Source organism: Euphorbia lathyris, chromosome 7 (assembly GCF_963576675.1).
Source record: "Euphorbia lathyris chromosome 7, ddEupLath1.1, whole genome shotgun sequence".
Lineage (NCBI taxonomy): Eukaryota > Viridiplantae > Streptophyta > Magnoliopsida > Malpighiales > Euphorbiaceae > Euphorbia > Euphorbia lathyris.
The window spans coordinates 50,955,564-50,978,748 of record NC_088916.1 but is presented as its reverse complement, the minus strand read 5'-3'; the positions used below and the strand labels follow the sequence as shown (position 1 = coordinate 50,978,748).

Below are 23,185 nucleotides of genomic sequence, written 5' to 3'. Positions count from 1 at the left end.
TCCTTTTTACTGATAAAAAATATAATATAATGTATAATATATTAATTTTAATTATATTATTATATGTATCTATAAAAATATTATTTTATCGGTACTATATCTAAGAGTTCTATATAATTTAAATTAATCCCTAAAATCTCTCTAATTCTCTACATATCTATCTATATATAATATAAAACAGTAACGATGGAGCTGAGGTGTCACTTCCTCCTTTTTCACTGATAAAAAACATAATATAATATATAATATTTAAATTTTAATTATATTATTATATTTATCTATAAAAAGATTATTTTATCCGTACTATATCTAAGAGTTCTACAGAATTTAAATTAATCCCTAAAATCTCTCCAATTCTCTGCATATCTATATCTAAAAGTTCTACAGAATCTAAATTAATCCCTAAAATCTCTATAATTCTCTGCATATCTATATATAATATAAAACAGTAACGATGAAGCTGAGGTGTCACTTCCTCCTTTTTTACTGATAAAATATAAAATATATTAATTTTAATTATATTATTATATTTATCTATAAAAAGATTATTTTATCCGTACTATATCTAAGAGTTCTACATAATTTAAATTAATCCCTAAAATCTCTCTAATTCTCTGCATATATATATATATATATATATATATATATATATAATATAAAACAGTAACGATGGAGCTGAGGTGTCACTTCCTCCTTTTTTACTGATAATATATATAATATAAAGGGTTAATTACAAAAAACTACCATGTGGTTTGGACTTTTTGCGATGTGGTACCTGTGGTATTTTTTGTTACAAACACAACCATGTGGTTGTCACCGTTAGACAAATAAAGGAGACGGTCAAAATTCTGTTAAAAAGATGATGTGACACAGAGGCAATTTGGGAAATTCGATTTTTTTATTTTTATTTTAATTTTATTTTTTAGTTTCTTCTTCTTCTCCTCCTTTTTCTTCTTCTTCTTCTTCTTCTTTTTCTTCTTCTTCTTCTTCTTTCTATTTTCTTCTTTTTCTTCTAATTTTTTTTTAGATTCATGGAAATTCCAGAAATCTGGAATTTCCAGAATCGGGAAATTCCAGAAATCTGGAACGTGAAGACGTTCTTCACGTCTGAAAATTCCAGAAATCGGGAAATTCCAGATTTCTGGAATTTCCAGAAAAAAAAATTAGATGAAAAAAACGAAAAAACTAAAAAGAAAAAAATAGGAAGAAGAAAAGAAGAGAGGAGGAAGAAGGAGAAGAAATGGGAGGAGAAGAAGAAGAAGATGAAGGAGGAGAAGAAGAAGAAGAACACGATGAAGAAGGAGAGAGAAAGAAAAAACTAAAAAATAAAAATAAAAAAATCGAATTTCCCAAATTGTCCATATGCCACATCATCTTTTTAACAGAATTTTGACCGTCTCCTTTATTTGTCTAATGGTGACAACCACAGGATTGTGTTTGTAACAAAAAATACCACAGGTACCACATCGCAAAAAGTCCAAACCACAGGGTAGTTTTTTGTAATTAACCCTAATATAGAACAATAACGATGAAGCTGAGGTGTCATTTCCTCTTTTTTTTACTGATAAAATATAAAATATATTAATTTTAATTATATTATTATATTTATCTATAAAAAGATTATTTTATCCGTACTATATCTAAGGGTTCTACAGAATTTAAATTAATCCCTAAAATCTGTTTAATTCTCTGCATATCTATATATATATATATATATATATATATATATAATATAAAATAGTAACGATGGAGCTGAAGTGTCACTTTCTCCTTTTTTACTGATAAAAAATATTATATAATATATAATATATTAATTTTAATTATATTATTATATTTATCTATAAAAAAAATTATTCAAATTAAATGTGAAAATAAAATAATAATATTTAATTTATATAGCACCTTTATATCATTAATTGTAATTATTAGATGATATTTTTGTTAATATTTATATATTAAGATGAATCCATGCATCGCACGGGTCAAAAACTAGTTGTCTAACTAATACTTTACCAATTTCAATATAACAAGGAATTATAATGTCCTAACACCACTTGCAATATGCATTTTGTAAAGGCATAAAGCTAAACCACGGGATTATAGTGGAATGATAAAAGCTCCTTCTCCCTTAACTAAAGGTTCAGGGTTCGATCCTCACCTTTACAAATGAAAAGAATTTTCGTGGCCAACAGTCCTACCTACAGAGATGCAAACCATCTTCTTATAAACCAACATAATAATAATCTCATCCTAATCCAACAATTAAAACATTTTTTATTTTACCATTTTTACTTTTTCTCTTCATCCTGTATTTTAGGCAAAAGTCAAAAATCTATTCCTTCCTAATAAAGCTTCTATTCTCCTTTCCTTTTTGAAACTTTTTTTTTTATCTTCAATCATTTTTTAAAATTGAGATGAATATATCTCATACCTCTACAATATTAATTATGTCTCTAATTATTAAATTAGATTAATTTAAGGGTTAATTACAAATCTAGCCCAAATAAAAGGGTCCATTTACATATCTAATCCACTTTGCTTCAATATCACCAAATTAGACACTTTCATCCACTTTGGACAAGAATACCCTTATTTCAATTCATCTTCTTTCTCAGATTCTGAACGTCTTTCTCGTCATTCCAAACGGGCGAAAAGACGGTGGTTTATAGAGAGAAGAGATTTTGTTTCGTTCAACCTTTGAAGAACTAGTGTCTGCGGAAGAGGATTAGGAAGGAAATCTTAAAAAATAAGAAAGAAAAAAAATCTAACAATTGAACTGCTGTGATGTCGCATTTGTGACGAATTCGTCGCAAATGCGACAAGATTTGTCGCATCTGCGACAGCAAGTTGTCGCATTTGCGACGAAATGCGACAGCTGTTGTCGCATTTGCGACAAAATGCAACAGCGATTGTTGCATTTGTGAAGTGGTGTCGCATTTGTGATGAAATGCGACAAATTCGTCATAAATGCGATAACAATGGAGGAAATTGACGGAAAATGGTGGAAAATAGAGGAAATTGAAACAATACCATTACAGATGAAGAAAGAGGCAAGACTAGCAAGAAAAACATATATATAAGCTAAAAACATACCATTTATACGGGAAATTGAACATAATACTTCAATAATCACTAACGATTGGTATCAGAAATTGAAGAAGATGAACCGAAGAAGAAGAAGAAGAGCCAATCGAAGAAGAATCGAACGAAGAAGAATCGAACGAAGAAGAAGATTCGATCGAAGAAGAAAGAAGAAGAATCGATCGAAGAAGAAGAATGGATCGAATAGAAATATGGGTATTCTTATCCAAAGTGGATGAAAGTGTCTAATTTGGTGATATTGAAGCAAAGTGGGTTAGATATGTAAATGGACCCTTTTAATTGAACTAGATTTGTAATTAGCCCTTAATTTAATTCTTAACATCATTAGATAAGAAGGTGAGAATTGTTCATTTTTAAATAGATTAAAGGCTTAATTGATGATTTTATTACGTAGTTTAGGAAACTAATTTCAGGTATTGTTCCTTCTGTAAAATATACTAAGCACTATAATGTTGAATAGGTGCCATATCATAAATGCATATTTGATGATTTCAAAATGAAAACCTTGCTTTGACATTGTTCTACTGTTTCATGAGACAAATGTCTACTTACCTTTCTCATGGAATATTTGAGACAGAACACTACTGGAATATACTACAAAATAAAAAAATAATCTCATGCACTTTAGGGAATAAAACAATAAACATATAATTTGAAAGTCTAAGATTTAAACTCCGACATATGGAATGTTGAGAGCCTTAGGATCCAATAAACCACGTGAAAGAATAAGAGCCTTTGGATCTAACAGATTTCCAAGAACCGTTTTCCACAAAGGAAGACCCTTCTGCCAGACAAATAGAGACCGTCCCGAAGACGTCTCTTAGAAGAAGACTCCTCCTAAAGGAAGATTTCTCCTAATATAAAAAAGATTCATAATAAGGATGGATTTCTAAAAGAAGAAGGATTCAAAACACTATAAATAGACCGGGTTTGCCGGACTCTGGTCCCTCTCTGACTGTATCTTGTAGGTATCTCAAGGAAGGATTTGAAAGCAGCTTCGAAAACATAGATAACACGGTACAATGTTAACATTGACGTTTTGTAAATAGAGTAATTTCAGACTCTATTAACAAAGAACCTAACAAAAGTTTCAAACTCTATTAACAACAAATATAATAAAAATCAACTTTTCATTAATTTGGTTCTACATCTACACTAACTAAAATACAAATTTAGTCATATAGTTATTGGAGAAGGATAAATTTAGACTAAGGGCGGCCCGGTCACACTACGCGTCCCCGCTGAGCGAGGGTCCGGGGAGGGGTCCCACCACAAGGATGTACTGGGGGGCAAGCCTTCCCCTGTCAATTTATTTGGCAAGAGGCCGCTCCTAAGACTCGAACCCGTGACCTCTTGGTCACACGACAACAACGTTTACCGTTGCGCCAAGGCTCGCACGTAATAAATTGGACTCAGCGTATAGAATTGTATAATATTAACATCAACGTTGAGTCTAAATTTGTTCTCCATAATAACTACAGGGCTTATCCCACATAATTCAGGAAGAAAGAGAAATTGTGTGATCAAACATTAGGAGTTGGTAGAGAGGAAGTGTTTTCTCTTCGGACTTCTTTTACAAGAGCCGCTAATGCCTCTGGGTTAAGACCCAACTCACACAAAGCAACGAGCAAAGAGAGTGTGTGCCTGTCTAGCCCTGTTTCGAGAATGTTCGACATGTAAAATGCCAAATCCAGAGAGTTACGGGCAGCTTCTTCATCCATGTCGAACATCCTTCATCAAGAAAGAGAAAACAGAGTTATCAGGCATTGAAAAAGTGTACAACATTACAGAATTAAAGCAAACAAAGGGCAAGTTCAAGTCAAGCCTTGGACCATTCTGCTTTAGCTCATTGCTATTGATCTTTTCAATAGCACAGAGATTTAGGATCGAAACACCCAGTTGAAAGACTTTGCTCAGAAGAATATAGCATGGATATTCAAGTCAATTAAGGGCGGCCCGGTGCACTACGCGTCCCCGCTGAGCGAGGGTCCGGAGAGGGGTCCCACCACAAGGGTGTACTGGGGGAAAGCCTTCCCCTGCCAATTTATTTGGCAAGAGGCCGCTCCGAAGATTCGAACCCATGACCTCTTGGTCACACGACAACAACAACGTTTACCGTTGCGCCAAGGCTCGCCCTCGGATATTCAAGTCAATTAATATGGAAAATTTGCAATGTAGGGATTCAATTTCAATTCAGATACACACAGATATTTTTATCTAAACCATTAATCTCATCTAATTTTAAAATAAAACATAACTGAAATTCAAGATGTGCAAACACTACTTGATGAAACCACCTTCTGATGCACATGAATTGCATTCATTAATCTAAGCTCTCAGTCATTTCACAAAAGCACATGTAATTATTTAAAAGTAAGAATAAAAATTAGCAGTCGGATAAAGTCTGTTGCTTTCATTTCCCTAAGCCTTCCATACCATAAAATACCCTAGGAATCTACCAAAATATGCAAAAGGAAGGATGTTTTGAATTTCATTAAAAAGTATCAGTAAGTAACAGCTAGATAACAATCAGCATTATTGAATGAATGTAATTCAGCAAGTCATAGATGCAACAATAATACCATTTCTGATGCAAATGGAGATGAAGCTGAAGTTTTCTAGCCACATTTATCATGTGATTTGTGAATGACTCTACAGACATACATATAAAGCTAATATGTTCAAGGAACAAAATATGTATGAGAAGAAAAAAAGTCATCTTCAAGTTCAACTAATACATGTTGAGTAAAAAAAGAAAGAAAGTACATATATAAGCCTAATAACACTATGAATTGATGAACCAGACATATCTTGAGAGATTGCCCATAAGTACTAAGTAGAATTCACTTTAATCAGTCATTCCAGAATTTAGTTAAAGGCTTAAATTCTAGGAATACCAAATCAGACAATACTTCAAGACTAGCTAATTAAATTTATTTATTAGCAGAAACCAGCAAAATGGATCATGAGATGAAATAAAAATATATAGCATACCATCTAAAAGCACATTATTGCACATCTTCACTAAAGGCACAAGCAGGTCATGTATACGCCAATGGTATTTGCTAAAACCTTAGTCTTTCCATGTCGTTTCTATGATTAAATTGGGGGTTTGTTGGTTGCTTTATCCGTACAGAATTTGAGATCCAATTTCTTTTATTGCCACTTAAAAAGAAAAGCAAGACTGTGAGTATTCGCTGATTATGATGAAAAACAAAACCCTAATTCGTCGACAAGAACTAAAATTTCACTAAACTGAGGAAATTAAGTGTGTTAATCAGTACTCACCAAAGAGAGGATATGAGATGCGGAGAAGGAAAGAATGTGATGCTTGATCGGTATGTATAGGTGGTGTAATCCGATGAGTGGCGACCTCAAGTGCTTGATATCTGAACGGGAAGGAATGGTAAAGTGCTTGATATCTGAACGGGAAGGAAAGGAGTGGTAAAGTATGAAATTTTTTTTAAAAAAACCCTTCAAAACACATCATTACCCTTACTCTTCTTTCTTTTTTTTTTTTTTTTCCAAACATGGGTTTGTAAAAACCCTTACTAACCCTTCCCTCTCCCAAACAAGGGTTTCTATCAACCCTTACTAACCCTTTCCTTATTAACCCCTCTAAACCTCTCATCCAATCAAGCCCGAAATGCAACTCTGACAAATATCGAAGAAAGGTGAAAGCCGAAGCTTTTTAGTTTTCAACCAACAAATGATCATTCGTTTATGGCCTAATGCATACCTAGCCCCCTAAAGCTGTCCGTTTTGTTCATTTAACCCCCTCACCTTACGGGACAACCCTTTAACCCCCTAAACTCCAAAAAAACGCTACTTTTAACCCCATATTTTAAACTGCCGAGATATAATGTTGTCCGTGTGTGTCACGCGCGTGACACGTGTGTATCCCGCATTACCCAACCCCCTAAAGTTGTCCGTTTTGTTCATTTAACCCCCTCACCTTACGAGACAACCCTTTAACCCCCTAAACTCTAAAAAAACGCTACTTTTAACCCCATATGGGAAAGTCCTTAATATTGAAAATTTGCTATAAATATCATTTAGTCATCACTTCTCTTTCACTGTATTCTATACTTCATGTCAAATCAGATTTTAACTCTTCCTTTGTATTGCCTTCCATTGTATCTATATACATTGTGGTCATAATTCATACAAAGTTAAAGCATTTTTTACAATTCCAACGTGGATTGAGACCAAAAAAAGCACCAATTAAAAATTAAAAAGACACCAATTAAATCTTCTTTATCTCCAATGCCCGTACTTGAGTTGGAACTAGGAGTTTTTTTGGAGTTTAGGAGGTTAAAGGGTTGTCCCGTGAGGTGAGGGGGTTAAATGAACAAAATGGACAACTTTAGGGGGTTGGGTATTCATTTTTTTACCGTTGGAGGCAAGAACAAAATCTTCCCACGCGCCTCTTGTGTTTGAGACACAAACGTTGACTAGGTCAATACCACGTCGGACGATATGGGGTTAAAAGCAGCGTTTTTTTGGAGTTTAGGAGATTAAAGGATTGTCCCGTAAGGTGAGGGGGTTAAATAACAAAACGGACAACTTTAGGGGACTGGATATGCATTAGGCCTTCGTTTATTAAATGAACTCTTTTCTACGCGATTTCTTGCCCTTTTCTAGAGCAAGATTTCACGGACATTCAAAGACCAAATGAATATGAACACACTTCAAAAAAACTTAATACATTGTCTTGATTGGTATGATATAATGCCACGATAACCCATCAATTTAGTTAAAATATAATTAATTAATTACTCGGATGTAAAGGATTAAGCTGTATGTAGAAAACATGTTATATACGACTTAGAATGTTATTATATAATTCACATAATATATTAAAATAAAATTTTTGCATGTTAAATTGTAAGACATGTTCTCTCTAATATTAAATCCTTATACTTCGATGTTGATCATTTGACTGTTTCAAGGCGCATGCAACATACATTTCACATACAACCTACTTTTTTACAACTAAATGATTAATTGACTACATTTTAAAGCAAGTTGGGGGAGTTATCAAGACATTTTAAGCAAGTTGATGGAGCTGTTAGGACATTTTAAAAGTTCAGAGGACAAATCAAGTTTTCTAGACAAAGTCTGTGGCGAATGATGCATTAAGTAAAAAAAAAAAGTTACCTCTATGTAGACATGTTCATGGGCTGGACGAATCAAGCTCGAACCATGCAACATCGAAAACACGTACTCAGGTCCAACCCAATCCATACTAAATATGCATCATGCTCGAACCAATTGGGCTACATTAAAAAAACCTGAATTCTAGGTTCAGCTCAAGTTCAAGTACGCTCGTACTAATATATATTCTTTAATAAATTTTCATTTTCATTTCCCCTTTTAATAAATTACAATTAATACAGGTTGACAATTTTTGATGTTTTTATAAACAGCGTAGTGTACTGCTTGAATGTGACCGAAGCTAAATAGTTTGTCCACCTGTGTATTGATGGTCTTTTGCTTCTCGGGCACATAGTTTCTTTTCTTTTATCTTACTACCAGTTGCGCTTAGGACACATGTCTAGAATATGTATCATGACCTTCGACGATATTTTCGTGACATCCTTCAGGCACCATGCAAAAGCCGAAATGTTTCTTTTCAGGATTTCCACCACATCTTCTATCACCGTCTCTATTATGACTTTAGCAGACTTTCCTTCGGCTAATCATATCGTCTCCATTTCTCCTACGGGCTCTACCTGCTCCCTTTATTCCTCACATACCTCCATGTCACTAGGCTTCATTTCAAGTGCGGACATGTAAGTTTCCTTGAGGTTATCTGGTTCTCTTGAGTTATTGTCATTCATCCTTCCTTAGGAATTTGTCATGCCAAGTGGCAATGGATAGGGCTCGTGCCAACTCTGATAGTAGATGTCTTCCTATGATGCCGTTGTATGCAAGTACGGTATTGATTGCGAGAAACTCTGTCAATTTCAAACAGTCTATTTCTATTTTCATTCCAATAAACTGCGTAGTATTTTGTTCATGCCCGAACTCTCTGAATGTAAGAACTTTATCCCCGAGCTTATGAACTTCACATATTAAACCCTTAATTTGATTCTTGTGCCCTATCAGTGACGAGTTCATCATGTGATTCAAACTAATTACACTTTTGATACCGCAAAAAGGATAAAAACTATGTAAACCACCAAATTATAAATTGATGAATATATAAAATAACAAGTAAATAAGGCCCTGTTTGTTTGGGGAGAAATATTCTGCAGGAAAATATTTTTTCAATTTTCCAGTATTTGTTTGGGCAGGAAAATAAGTCAAAGGAAAATAAGTGGTAAGTCAATAGAAAAGGAAAGAAGAAATAAGAGAAAATGTTTTACCCTTTTCCCAAAACATACGCGTTCAGATAAAAATGGAAAAAACGTTAAAAATGTAAAAATACGAAAAATATGAAACACGAAAAAACATGAATAATGTTAAAACGTTACAAAACACGAGAATATGAAAAAAAAACCCGCAAAAAAACATGATAAGGTGAACAAATGCGAAAAACACAAAAACGCAAAAAAAAAAAGCAAACACTTGAAAAAGCAAAAAACATGAACAACGCGAAAAAGTGACAAAACATGATATATACAAAAACATGAAAAATACAAAAAAAAAAAACAAGAAAACGTGAAAAAATACAAAAAACACGAAAACATGAAAAATGCTAAAACACAAAAACGTGACAATGCATCAAAAACGTGATAAATATAAAAAGACGAAAAATGCAAACAAAACACGAAAACATGAAAATACGAAAAACATGAAAAAAACGTGAATAACACGAAAAAGTAACAAAATGTGAAAAATAAAAAACACCAAAAAAAGAAGACATGAAAAAGGAAAAACCTGAAAAACTAAACGTGAAAACACGAAAAATGTAGAAAAAATGTAAAAAAACACAATAACGTTAATAACACGAGAAACGTACAGAAAATGCCAAAAATATGAAAAAACGTTTTTCGTGTTTTTAACATTATTATTTTTTCACATTTTCATGTTTTTCCACTTTTTTTCCAAATGAATTTTTATTCCATTCCTTGCTATTCTATTCCTTTGGAATATCAATTCTATTCCATTTCATTTCATTTCATTCTATTCCGCGAACCAAACGACACTTAAGAGTTTATGTGTGTTTTTGATGCTTAATACATTTGAATCTATTTTTTTGTGTTATATATATATAATCGAAAATAAATAAAAATACAGAAAATCTATATTTAGTGGTTGGAAAATATTTTCCAGTATTGTAGCCAAACACCGGAAAATATTTTCCAGTGTTATTGGCAAACACAGAAAATATTTTATTTTACTATATAATATTTTTTCTGTATAAAATTTTTCTTAACATAATATTTTTCCCCCAAACAAATAAGGCTTAAAGATAAAAAAAAAAGAAAAGAAAACTTCTTGTGCAACGTGGATAGAACCGTTTTCCGAATTTGAGTCTACCCATCATGATGTTTGTTGTGGAGTTTTTTCCTCATACATACAATACCTCGAATCACCTTTGTATGACATATCATACACCTACGATCCATTTCCATTGAGAAATGGATGGGCAAGTTGTGAACATGTTTGGTGGGTTTAAAAAAGAAGGCAAAAAGTATTACGAGAATTCTGATCTTTTATAGTTTGGTGCATTAATTTCTCGATTTTTTATTTAGATACATTGAGCCTTTAATCTTTTATTGTTTGGTGTATTAAGCCATCGATCTTTCATTTAGACACATTGAACTCTTGATCTTTCATATTGGGTGTATTAACTCTTCCGTAAATCAATTCATGTATGAGTGTATTAAAGGGCTATTTGATTCAACTGTTAGCTAATAGATTTTGCTGTTGATGTTAGCTGTTTGTTGTTGTTGTTGACTGTTTGTTATTAATTGTTTAATTATTAGTGTTAGGTAAAATTATACTGAACTGTTGCTGTTAGTATTTAAAATATCTAATATGGACATGTTTTAAATAAATTATACAAATTAATAAAAATAATTTAAATAAAAAATTTATTGAACACAACAAAACCTTGTTTTTTGATAATTATGTTCTAAAAATAAAAATAATGTTTAAAAAGGAAAGACATTTTGTGGAAATATGAATGATAATTTTGTCAATAACAAGTAACTACAAATAATTGTTTATGAAAAGCTCCAAAATGCTGCAGTGTCCAGAGAAAATGTTAAACGTTGCGGTTATATAAACCTAACCAAACAGGCTCTTAATACACCCATTTATGAATTGATTTACGGAATGGCCTAATACACCCATATATTAAAGATGAAGGGCTCAATGTGTCTAAATGAAAGATCGAGGGCTTAATGCACCAAACAATGAAAGATCAAGGGCTCAATGTATCTAAATAAAAGATTGAGAACTTAATGCACCAAACAATGAAAGATCAATGGCTCAATGTGTCTAAATAAAAGATTGAGAACTTAATGCACCAAACAATGAAAGATCAAGGATCTCATGATGCTTTTTGCTATAAAAAGAAAAAAAGGCCTAATACTCATCCAGCCCCCTTAACTTGTCCAAATTGGTCATTTTACCCCATCAACTTATCTTATGTCCTATTTACCCCCTTAACTCCATAAAAGTGGTATTTCTCACCCCCTCAACTTGTCCATTTATCCCCCCAACTCATAGAATATCCTATTTATCCCCCCTTAATTTCTTAAAAGTGGTATTTCTCACCCCTTAACTTGTCCATTTACCCATTTTCCAACTCATAGAATGTCCTATTTACCCCCTTAACTCCATAAAAGTGGTATTTCTCACCCCTTAGAATCCGCCATCGATGCCTAAATTGATACATTTTTTAAACGTTAAACCTATATTGGTGTTATTTTGTACGTGGAACCTAAATTGATACTTTCTCAAAATCATAGGCCTATTTTGGTATATTTTCCCTACATATAATGTCTTTAACTGGTTTATATTAATGTTCTTGTTTTTTTATTAAAAAAAACAAAAAAAATGTTCTTGTTATTTGTATATTTTATTCATTCTTTCCATTTTCAACTTTTTTTGCTAGTTAAATTTTGATTATTAATTATTGTAATACAATATTATTATAATAAACACGTGAATGATCGATATAATTATCAAATTAAAACAAAATAAAAGGTTGATATTAAAAATATATATTTTCAAACTCATTTGAATAAGTGCTATTAATTTTGCACTATAAAAGAGTAAGAAATACCACTTTTATGGAGTTAAGGGGGTAAATATGATAATAAGGGGTGAGAAATGCCACTTTTACAGAGTTAAGGTGGTAAGTAGGACATTCGATGATTGAAAATGGATAAAATAACTAATTTAAACAAGTTAATGAGGTGGAAAATACCATTTCTATGAAGTTAATGGGTAAATAGGATATTTAATGAGTTTGAGAGGTAAAATGATGAATTTGAACAAGTGAATTTTCTTGAAAAATGACTTAAGGAAAGAGGAGGTCTTAATCGATATATAATAAAAATCAGGGATATAACTCAAATTACAGAAAGATGTGCGTGTATTATACTTCTAGAACTGAGTTGATCTTCCGACCAATTTATAGAAAATTAAAATTTCGACTAACTCAACAAAATAAAATTCAACTAAAACATAACAAAAATAACATTAAAACCCCATATTGAAATTGTTGGATGGTACGTGTGAGAAGATTGGTTGGTTGTGGGGATTATATGAGATGGTCACGTCAATATAAAAAAAAGGCAATGTTCTCCACTCTTTTCCTTTTTCTTCTTCTTTCTAATAATTCAAAACACACACTATTTTCAGCTCGTTCGGCCGCTTCACATTGCGTATACGATTCGACTGTCATTTACCCTTCAGTCACAGCCACCTATCTCATCTTACCACCAATCAAAAACTAACATCACCGAATCATTCATTTTATCGTCCAATCTCTCCATTTTTATTGTGCCAGCTGGCAGTTGCACAGACTAATTATTTGAGATGTTTTGCACACGATCTAATGCCCCCAAAGTTTTCCATTCCAATCTATCTTTGTCCAGCATACGAAATTCGGATTTAATTAAAATAAAAAAAACAGTGGAGAGATAAAAGTCGATTCTAGCATCTCCTTCAATTCTGGTTTGAAATTTGGTTTCGATTTATGAATCAAATTGAATTCCCTCCAAGTTGTTAGTTAATCGGAATCGTGTTGCAGAGAATTGACCAGCTGTGTTTTGTTTTCACGTTGGAGTTGGAATAGAGGAAGCAAAATGTGGGGTTTTGGAGGAAGGTGTTATTGGGGAAGAAGGGAGACGAGAAGAGAAGGAATAGTAGTGGTTTTTGCTTGGATGTCGAGCCAAGAGAGACACGTCAATAACTATGTCGAGCTCTACTCATCTCTCGGTTGGAATTCCCTTGTTTGTCACTCTCAATTCCTCAATATGTAAGTTCTAATTTTGCTTTACTTTTTGATTATTGTGTTTCCTTATTGCTGGCAATCGGTGGTTCTGTTGTTTCTGATGATATTAATTCTGGGTTTGGTTTGGTTTGGATTGACTGAATTTGCAAGATTGGGTTTTGGGTGCGAAAAAGATACGTTTTTGCTTGATTAGTTGGAAATCATAGAAATTAGTTTGATAGGGTAGCTAGATATTGACCTTGTTTGGTAAATAACTTATCGGGGTAAAATTAGAGGTTGGATCACTTTATCACTTTTTACTAGGGATTTTTACCCCTAATCCCTATACTTTAATCCAAAATAAAAGCTTTATCGTGTCCTTATTTATCCTTTTAACCATCAGTTAAGTTTTATCGAACAACAAGTTTACATTATCAGCTAACCGCTATTCGTCGGAAAGGGTCATTGTAATTTGGTGATATTAACAATGGTCAATAGTCAATACTTTTTCTTTTTCTTCTGTAATGTTTCCTCAAAGTGCAACAACTGTACTTAAAATCACTGTAATTGGATTTGGTGCTGGAAACATGTTTTGAATAACAACCTGTGGTTTTCTGTGCTGGAATACATTTTAAGATATGGAATTTGATGCAAAAATTGCATTAGGGTTCCATTTTAAATTCTAACTATATTTTTAGAAATAGGCTTCTGGGTTTTAGGGATGAGATTTCCATATAATGGAATTTGATGCAAAAACATTTTAAGATATTGTGTTTATTGAGATATTTCTGCTTAACCATTCAAAAGTAATGGAATTTGGGTTAGTTGATTGCCTGATGAATGATGAGAGATATCTTATGCTATACTTTTGGATATGTTTGCCTGGTTCAAGAATTTTTACATTTTAGATACAAGCTACAATTCATATCACATTATATTTTTAGTTAATGAAAAATCTTCAATCGGTATAGGACCATCCACAATTGAATCTCAGAATCTAATAGTATCTTCTTTCTGTAACATGCTGAGATTACATTTGGATTGCTTATGCATTGCTCATATGCAATTCCTTGTTCACTTTTGCCAATTTGTTGTCATCTACTATTTTCAAAAGTGAAACAATTTCATTTAATCCATTCAGAAATTAAACTATTGAATGTAGCTTTTACTCGAATAACATCATATAGTTTAATATTTTTATAAATTGTGTGCTTGATAAATAAAGCTGTTCACAAAAGCTATCTTCTACAGTATAATGAGAAGACACTAATTTTGGTATTGGAGCCTAATGTTTGTTAATCTGCACAGGTTCTTTCCTGAGAAGGCTGAAAATTTGGCATTTGATATTCTTAATGAACTTAATGAGGTTAGCTCAATTTTTACTTTTTTCCATGTTTGTATATTTTTACATGCGCATTACCTTTGTGGAAATTTACAGCGTCTCCCTTGCCTCGCTTTATGCAACTTTTGGCAACTCTTTAACTGAGGTTTTCTGTTTCTCCTAACTTTACACATGCGCATCCACACAAATACACATGTGGCTTAATCAATCAACATTTTTATCAAACGACTATTTTGTTCAAACACTTACCTATGAGATTTTGTATGTACAATAAATTACCTGAACTCCTAAGATCCTTTTACATGTCATTTATTGAAGCTTGTGGCTTGGTTGTCTAATAAATTGCATCTTTAAAATGTTTAGGAGCTAAAGATGAGGCCTTGCCCTCTAGTTCTCGCATCCTTTTCTGGAGGTCCAAAAGCCTGTATGTACAAGGTTCTTCAGGTAAACTACCTCAAAATCCATGCTTAAATGTCAATGCTGCGATCTCTATGAATATCTTACTGAATTAATTTCCTCATTGCAGATCATAGAGGGAAAGTGTGAATCACAACTGAATTTGGTATGTCACTTCTTTACATTGAAATAGTCAATTTTTATTTTTTTGAAGATAACATCTTTTTGTATGTGACATTAAAATGATGCCTTACTTTTTTTTTTTTTTTTGTTGCTACTGTGTTTGACTTGCGCACTTAATGCTATTTTTCTTTGAATTATTTTTTCAATGTAAAGGATGATTGCCGAATGCTGAAGGACTGTATTTCGGGACATATATACGATTCTAGTCCAGTTGATTTTACTAGTGATCTGGGGCGACGATTTGTGGTTGATCCATCTGTTCTTAAAATGTGTCATCCACCGAGATTACTGTCATGGATGGCAAATGGAATTAGCAATGGTCTTGATGCTCTCTTCCTCAACAGGTTTGAATCACAACGTGCTGAGTATTGGCAGACTTTGTACGCTTCTGTTGTGAGTATCATCGTGCATTGCTGTACAATGCTTTTACTGCTTTTCTTTTTCGTACTTGAAAATAGTGTCGTTCTATTGCAGAGCATGGGAGCGCCATATCTCATTTTATGTTCAGAAAGTGATGAACTTGCTTCATATCAAGTTATTTGCAATTTTGCTCAAAGAATTCGAGAACTTGGCGGTGACATAAAACTTGTGACGATGAATGGCTCTCCTCATGTAGGTCCGTCAATATTCAATAGTCTTTTTAATCATGACTTCAATTTTTAGATAATTTCATTTCTTGCAAGGTTATTAAATTTATTCCTGATATATTGCATGGTTGCTGAAGTTTGATTTGTATCAGTAAAATCATCAACTTTTTTGTTTTCTTTCAAAACTTGTTCTAGTTGTTTTCCTAATTGGAGGGCGAGCCTTGCCGCAACGGTAAACGTTGTTGTCGTGTGACCAAGAGGTCACGGGTTCGAGTCTTAGGAGCGGCCTCTTGCCAAATAAATTGGCAGGGGAAGCTTGCCCCCCAGTACACCCTTGTGGTGGGACCCCTCCCCGGACCCTCGCTCAGCGGGGACGCGTAGTGCGACCGGGCCGCCCTTTTTTTTTTTTTTTTTAGTATAGAATGAAAAAGGAAGTTCGATAGCCGACTTTTAATTGAAAATTGAGCTACTGGAGTTAATACGGAAGTCCTATAGCCAAATCAAAAAAGAAACATTTGTTGTTTTGAAACTTGATGTTTTATACATTATGGGTCATTTATGCTTCTTGATAACTATATGTTGACAAATCAAAATCCTCTCATTGTCACAGGTCATTTTAGGATCTATCCAAACGACTACAAGGCTGCTGTAACTGAGCTCCTTGGTAAGGCAGCGACGGTTTACTCACAAAGAATTCGACGACTTGAAGGGGAAGGAATGGGTGTGGAGGGAACACACACACATGATGAGATATCTGAATCAATGTATGACCTGAAAAAAGCAGCTGTAAGTCCAAACCAGAGCTTCAGAGGAGTAACTATCCAACCAAGTGACCACTTTTACATGCCAAACTCAGTGGGTTATTACGAGGGTAGAGACGACGTTGGGTCATTGCAAAGCGAACAGAAAGAAGGACTGATTCATTTACCTACTACTCCTCTAACCATTAATGCCCACGGTGTTCTTGGTCAAATACTATTTGATGTCTGTGTTCCGAAGAACGTCGAAGACTGGGATATAAAGTCAGCAACCTTGAGTAGACAACCGTTCAATTCTACACGGAGACATGCTCCGTTCAATCCCATCAAATGCATACGACGTTCAAGATTATAAAGTCTCTTAACTTATCAAGCCTAGCTAATAATAAAGATGTGAATATGAGGGAAGTGTATTTGGTTTGGAGGAACTCAAAGAGGCAATGCTTTGTTAAGCTGATATGGAATTCCTGACAGAACAAACATTGTAGTTGCCAGAGATTCTTGAGATGTGGAATCTTTAATAATTCCTGTTTTGTAGGAGAATAAGGATGTATGGATGATGCTATTGCTTGAGCTTGTGATCTCTCTTCTAAAAAAAATGTACAGTTGAGTTCAGGTTATGGAAATTGTCCTTGGTCTATCCTAATCTGCAATCTCCTTTGCAAACTGCAAGCAGTTGAGGTGAAAATTAAATTATTTATGTTGTGGACACAAACACAAACCGCAAGAGCTAATGTAGAAAATTAAATTAAATTTTAATTTATTTTCAGTTTTTATAAAATCAGAAGTTTATCTACAAACTGTAGTATAGCTGATAATACAAACATAGTTTGTAGAAAGAGATGTTAGATTTTGTAGAAAGAGATTTTAAATTTGATTTTGACTAAAACACAATAATAGAGATGAGTGAGGAAATTGGATTCTAATTATGTTTGAAATAAGATTATCTCCGTTAGAATATAATGGAGATGTGGGGATTTGAGATATCTTTAGTGTCCGGGAAGTATCTGTAACGGTCCATGGGAACATTCCGACGCACAAATTAATATTTTCCTTAAGAGAGACATAGTCTTAATGTAGAGAGATAAGTTGATAGACCGTTCTATTGGGGAATGCGAGCTCCTTTTATAGAGTGTTCTGGTTGGCTGTAAGCCTACATAGCTTGTAGCTTCCTAGGCCATTCCCTTGTGGGGTTATGTGGTTGTACATAGTGGGGTTGAAATATATTCCTCATTATGTGGTTGTGCATAGTGGGGTTGAAATATATTCCTCATCAAGTAGTCTCCCCTCCCATTATTGTACTTAGGTGTAACCATTTAATGTGAGATGTTCTCATGTAACATGTCGTGAGGCTGCAGATGTATTGCTATGCTCTAACGGTAGGGTTGCTTGGAGAATATTGTCACGGCCCGCCTAAAATCATTCGAGGAAACACCTGAGTCAAATGCCCAAAGCACTAGAGAAAGGGTCCAGGGGCAAAATTGTCATTTTACTGTTCATCGGGACGGTGCGGGACATGCCGGTGGACATCGGGCCAATTATATGTGCAGTCGTGCACAAGACAGTCGGGCAACGGGCCCGTGCCTGCCGGGGGCCAATTTGGCCAAGAGAATGCCCCCCTATACTGTGGCTTATACCAACTTTAGGCCCAAGGACAATGGACATTACCATGTTCCATTGAACACTCGCCTTCCACAATGAGTGTTAGAGGATTCCAAACGTCTTCATATTTGGTATGTATATCCTTAGGGTCAATATGGACCTATGATCTTAGGAAAGTGCGGGAAAAATATTAAGTATGGCAAAAATTATCATGGCAGAAAGTTACGGGCCCGCGACAGAGCCAACAGGCTCGTGTGCGAGGCAGCAGGCAACGTTAAGCTCTGTTCGTGCGGGGCAATTGAGCAGCAGGCCCAGAGGCTGTCAGGAGCTGCTAGAAACTCTGCCTACCAAACCTCAGGTTGTTGAGCTACGGGCCCAGAAAATTCCAGAGGGCTCGGAGCGTGCCAGAACAGGCCAGTTTCGTCCGGAACGTGTCATATTTGTCCAGGGCGTGCCGAAATGTACTGGAATGTGTCGGAATAGCTCGACATGTGTTGAAACGGCCTAGAAAGGCCCGGGAAACTTCTAGGGACAACTTAGAAATGTCCCCACTCTTCTTGTTCTTTCTCTAGAATTTTCTAGGATTTTAAGTGTAAATATTTCTAGAATCTTCTTAGGGAGGCTATAAATAGGAGTGTAGGCCTCATTTGCAAAAAAAAAACTTAGCAAGGGAGTGCCTTTGAGAGTATAGCTTTGTAAAGCATTCTTTCTTAATAAAGAGTGTATTTGCTTCACTTAGACTTTGTGCAAGATCCTGTTTTTCCGCTGCCATATTTTGCCTAGCGTTCGAGCTAAGCAATCGAGGTTAAGGCTGAACTAGTAATCGGGGAGAATTTACTAGTGCCTCACGGTTGATAGATATTTGGGAGGCTGTGTCCATGACAATATGCATAGGTGACCGGTCATGAGGAGGGATGATAGTGTGTCCGTGTTTGGCATTCATGGGGCGATATGATGATGAGTTGTTCTAACGTTTCTATTGTGCGGTCGCACGGTCGCAGGGCGATGTAAGAAAGTCGTCCTCGGAAAAAAGATATTATTAGATTCTGAGGTTCAAAATGTAACATAAAGATACTGAATTTTACACTTTGTTAACCCCAACACAATTAGCAAGCTTCCATATTCTTGTTTGAGAAAATAAGAACACTGAGAAAGTTAGAGAGAAGTTGTTGTCCTTGTAGACTGTTTCAGCAAAGATTGGTTCGAGCTCAGGGAGATTTTATTTTGGTGATTGCAACCTTCATCCAGTCTCGTTTTGTTAGTGTGATCGTAGAGGAAGTTCACTCTTCAACTCCTAATCTCAAATCAGGGAAAGCTCAAGTAACGATAACATCTCTCATTATATGGTGAAAGGTGAATATATTATCTAACCTAATTCTAGATGCATGGTCCATGGGAATCGAATGTTCACATTTGAAAATCTACCAAACTTTCCCCAACTTTTCACCACCCTCCGTATTTCCATTACTCTATTCTCCTTATGACTTAATTAACATCAGACAAGCCACCGTCACTACAAATATATGCTTCTATCATTAACCATCTTGCTCCTACTATGAAGCTTCCGACCGGTCTATGCTAGCACCCTAGGCTATAACGCTTTACAATTTTCCCTTCACGAAACTCGTACACCTTTAGACAAGAAAACTCAGAATGATCAAGAAGACCACAAAGCAAAACCTCATTAACGGTTTCCTTGAATCAATGGAAATACACATACACATATACCCCCGTCAAACACCTTGGAATTTGTTTGGATTAGACGAGACAAAGATTCCCATATGATTACCAATAACAAATGACGTTCTTTCTGACATAAAGCCACTTGGAAGATTACGATCCACAACTCAAACATCAATATGAAATAAAGGAACTTCTACAAGAATATCAGCATGTCCCAAACACTCGACAATGAGCATTTTGTTATCAAAAGACCACAAATCATTGTCTATGATTCTTCTAATATCAATCTCATGAAATAATTGGAATTTTTTTTTTGTTATTTAGAGACTGAATACCTTTACATGGTTTCCAAAGAGTCGCCAAAAAATCATTAATACCCTCAAAATCTTCTATTTTATTAATGAGAAAACTCCCTACTAAACACCAGCGAAGATCTAGATTGTTGCTCTCTGAATCTTTCATAAAATCGTGAAATCCCATCATTTTCATCCTCAATAGACAGATTACCATATAAAGTGCCGATATTAGAAGAAACCATAAAAAAAACACACAACAAACAATCATTTAATGCAGAAAAATGGTAAAAGAATGGGAAAAGAAATGCAACAAATCCAACTGGTCAAAACATAAATAAATAGCAACAGCAAATGTTTAGCTAAAATGAGAATATGAACTACTACTACAGAAGTGTCAACTAATATTTCGCTACTTCATAAATTTCCGCTTAGAAGAATCTCTCCAAGACCCCAAATTGACATATTTTGCAATTTGTTCATGTCAATTCAACTGTGCCGACTATGAAAGTGCTAGTCACTGGCGCTTCCGGTTACTTAGGTGGGAGATTGTGCCATTTATTGCTCAATCAAGGCCACTTCGTCCGCGCATTGGTCCGCCATACCAGCGATCTCTCCGGCCTTCCTTCTTCCTCCAACGATGCATTCGAGCTTGCCTATGGTGATGTTACCGATTACCGTTCCCTCCTTGATTCCTTATCCGGTTGCCACGTCATCTTCCACGCCGCCGCCCTTGTAGAGCCGTGGCTGCCGGATCCTTCAAAATTTGTCTCTGTAAGCACGCTGTCCCCCCTGTTATGTTTGATTCAGATTCTGTTTGTATGTAACTTCAAATCTCTGAACTGATAAGGGGGGAGACTGCTTTGTATTGTAGGTCAACGTCGGGGGACTGAAGAACGTGTTGCAAGCCGCGAGAGAGACGAAGACAGTTGAGAAGATTGTCTATACATCCTCGTTTTTCGCTCTTGGAACAACCGATGGTTACGTCGCCGATGAGAAACAAGTAGCAGCAATGAATTTAACTCGTTTGAAGTTTAGGTTCTCACAAATTGTGAAATTGACACTTTTAATCTGTCTGTATGTAATGTAACAGGTGCATCCGGAGAAGGTTTTCTGTTCTGAGTATGAGAGATCCAAAGCTACTGCTGATAAAATTGCGTTACAGGCTGCAGCTGATGGGATGCCAATAGTAGTGGTTTATCCTGGTGTCATTTATGGTCCAGGCAAGCTTACTACGGGTAATATTGTGGCTCAATTGGTAAGATTGATTTCTTAGTTCGTTTCAATTTCAAAGTGATTCTTCATTATGAAATTTCTACTTACAAGTTTAGGTACTTTTCTTTTTAGTCAATGCTAGTGCCTCTCTTTTGGTTGATCAATGATAACAAAGCTGGATACTGATTTATTGTCTTTGCTGTCAATGCCTTTCGTTACAGATGTGTGAATAAGGTGTATGAAACTTGTATAGTGTCCACAGGCATTCAATTTTCTCTTTCAGTTGCAAGGTCAGCTTGTTTGACCGTTTGAATCACCATTTACATTTGATTCCCTTTCTAATCATGCAATGGAAGGGGTAAATGTGTAGCATATGTTCGGCTTATCTGTGTATTAAATATGAAATAGAATCGTTCATGACTTAGTCTTAGTTAGTTAAGAAAGCTTGTTGTCCATCGCATGGGGATGATTTACTATTTACATTACTTAGGGTAAAGAAATAGAAATTAGTCTTTCACGGGTTTCTAAAGTTTCATTCTTGTTTAAGCTTTAAGAAACAGTTAAATTTGATATTTCACAAATTGGGTTTCAGCTGATTGAAAGATTCCAAGGACGATTACCTGGATATATAGGATGTGGAAATGATAGGTTTTCCTTCAGTCATGTTGATGATGTAGTAGAAGGACATATAGAAGCAATGAACAAAGGTCGACCTGGTGAAAGGTATCTACTCACTGGAGAAAATGCTTCATTTACGTACATCTTCGATATAGCTGCTATCATTACTGAGACGAACAAGCCCAGATTTAGCATTCCTTTATGGGCCATTGAAGGTTATGGATGGTTATCGGTGCTATTCTGTCGAATTACGGGGAAGCTTCCTCTTATCAGCCCGCCGGTATGCCAACCAAATAACTGCAACCACTCTGTTCTGAGCTGACCCAATCATTTGATTGGAACATGATTTTTACTTTCATTTCTGTACAAACTGTCTTTTTGCACTAAAACGCTTTATTTATATTTGATCTTGTTTGAGCAGACAGTGCATGTTCTGAGACACCAGTGGGCATATTCTTGTGAGAAGGCCAAAGCAGAGCTGGATTATAATCCTCGAGGCTTGCAGGAAGGACTAAAAGAGGTGCTTCCATGGTTGAAAAACTTAGGGGTGATAAAATATTGACCTAAGAATTATGTTCTTGAAGGTAATAGTAAGTATTCACATTGTATGGCCTTTACACATCTCTTGAAAGACAAATTGGTAAAAATCTGTTTGAAGTTGAGTATTTTGTTACCAATACAAAAAAGGAGAAATGTATAACTATTTCATGAATTAGATGTTTCATGTGCCTTAACCATATTAGCTGATTGAATGTTTTGTTTTTACTAGAGTACTGGATGGAAATGATTAATTTACTGTCATTTGGTTCATGAAATGTTTCGGAGTCCGGCTACTACTCCCATCTGCCATCTGAGCAGAATTGGTTGATTGCTTGATATGATAACAGAACAGAACAGACAGGATAATATGTTCATTACAGATCAATCACTAAATAAAAAAGGGTTCTGAATCAATTTCTCAAACACAGAAATATGCATTATCAAATATAGAAGCCAGTGCCTGATGA

The 23,185-nt window shown here is 34.8% G+C and overlaps 3 protein-coding genes across 4 annotated transcripts; 2 read left to right on the top strand and 1 right to left on the bottom strand.

The window, feature by feature from the left end:
* Positions 1 to 4,215: 4,215 nt before the first annotated feature.
* LOC136235021 (mitotic-spindle organizing protein 1A-like) lies at positions 4,216 to 6,559 on the bottom strand. 2 transcript variants are annotated; one of them, XM_066024535.1, is made up of 3 exons: positions 6,391 to 6,559; positions 6,097 to 6,267; positions 4,216 to 4,833 (listed from the first exon to the last, which is right to left on the bottom strand). In XM_066024535.1, the coding sequence occupies exon 3, from the start codon at positions 4,830 to 4,832 to the stop codon at positions 4,626 to 4,628; it is 207 nt and encodes a 68-aa protein (XP_065880607.1). In that variant the 5' UTR covers position 4,833; positions 6,097 to 6,267; positions 6,391 to 6,559; the 3' UTR covers positions 4,216 to 4,625. The 2 variants fall into 2 exon arrangements, with proteins under 2 accessions (XP_065880607.1, XP_065880606.1); XM_066024534.1 differs by lacking the exon at positions 6,097 to 6,267 and having other exon boundaries at positions 6,391 to 6,555.
* Positions 6,560 to 12,926: 6,367 nt separating this feature from the next.
* Positions 12,927 to 17,387, top strand: LOC136200780 (uncharacterized). The gene is made up of 7 exons (XM_065991221.1): positions 12,927 to 13,546; positions 14,810 to 14,867; positions 15,207 to 15,287; positions 15,370 to 15,405; positions 15,576 to 15,815; positions 15,897 to 16,038; positions 16,620 to 17,387. The coding sequence occupies exons 1-7, from the start codon at positions 13,374 to 13,376 to the stop codon at positions 17,120 to 17,122; spliced, it is 1,233 nt and encodes a 410-aa protein (XP_065847293.1). The 5' UTR covers positions 12,927 to 13,373; the 3' UTR covers positions 17,123 to 17,387.
* A 3,276-nt stretch (positions 17,388 to 20,663) lies between these two features.
* LOC136201557 (uncharacterized) lies at positions 20,664 to 22,946 on the top strand. The gene is made up of 5 exons (XM_065992246.1): positions 20,664 to 21,119; positions 21,220 to 21,348; positions 21,439 to 21,603; positions 22,153 to 22,458; positions 22,600 to 22,946. The coding sequence occupies exons 1-5, from the start codon at positions 20,850 to 20,852 to the stop codon at positions 22,738 to 22,740; spliced, it is 1,011 nt and encodes a 336-aa protein (XP_065848318.1). The 5' UTR covers positions 20,664 to 20,849; the 3' UTR covers positions 22,741 to 22,946.
* Positions 22,947 to 23,185: the final 239 nt, after the last annotated feature.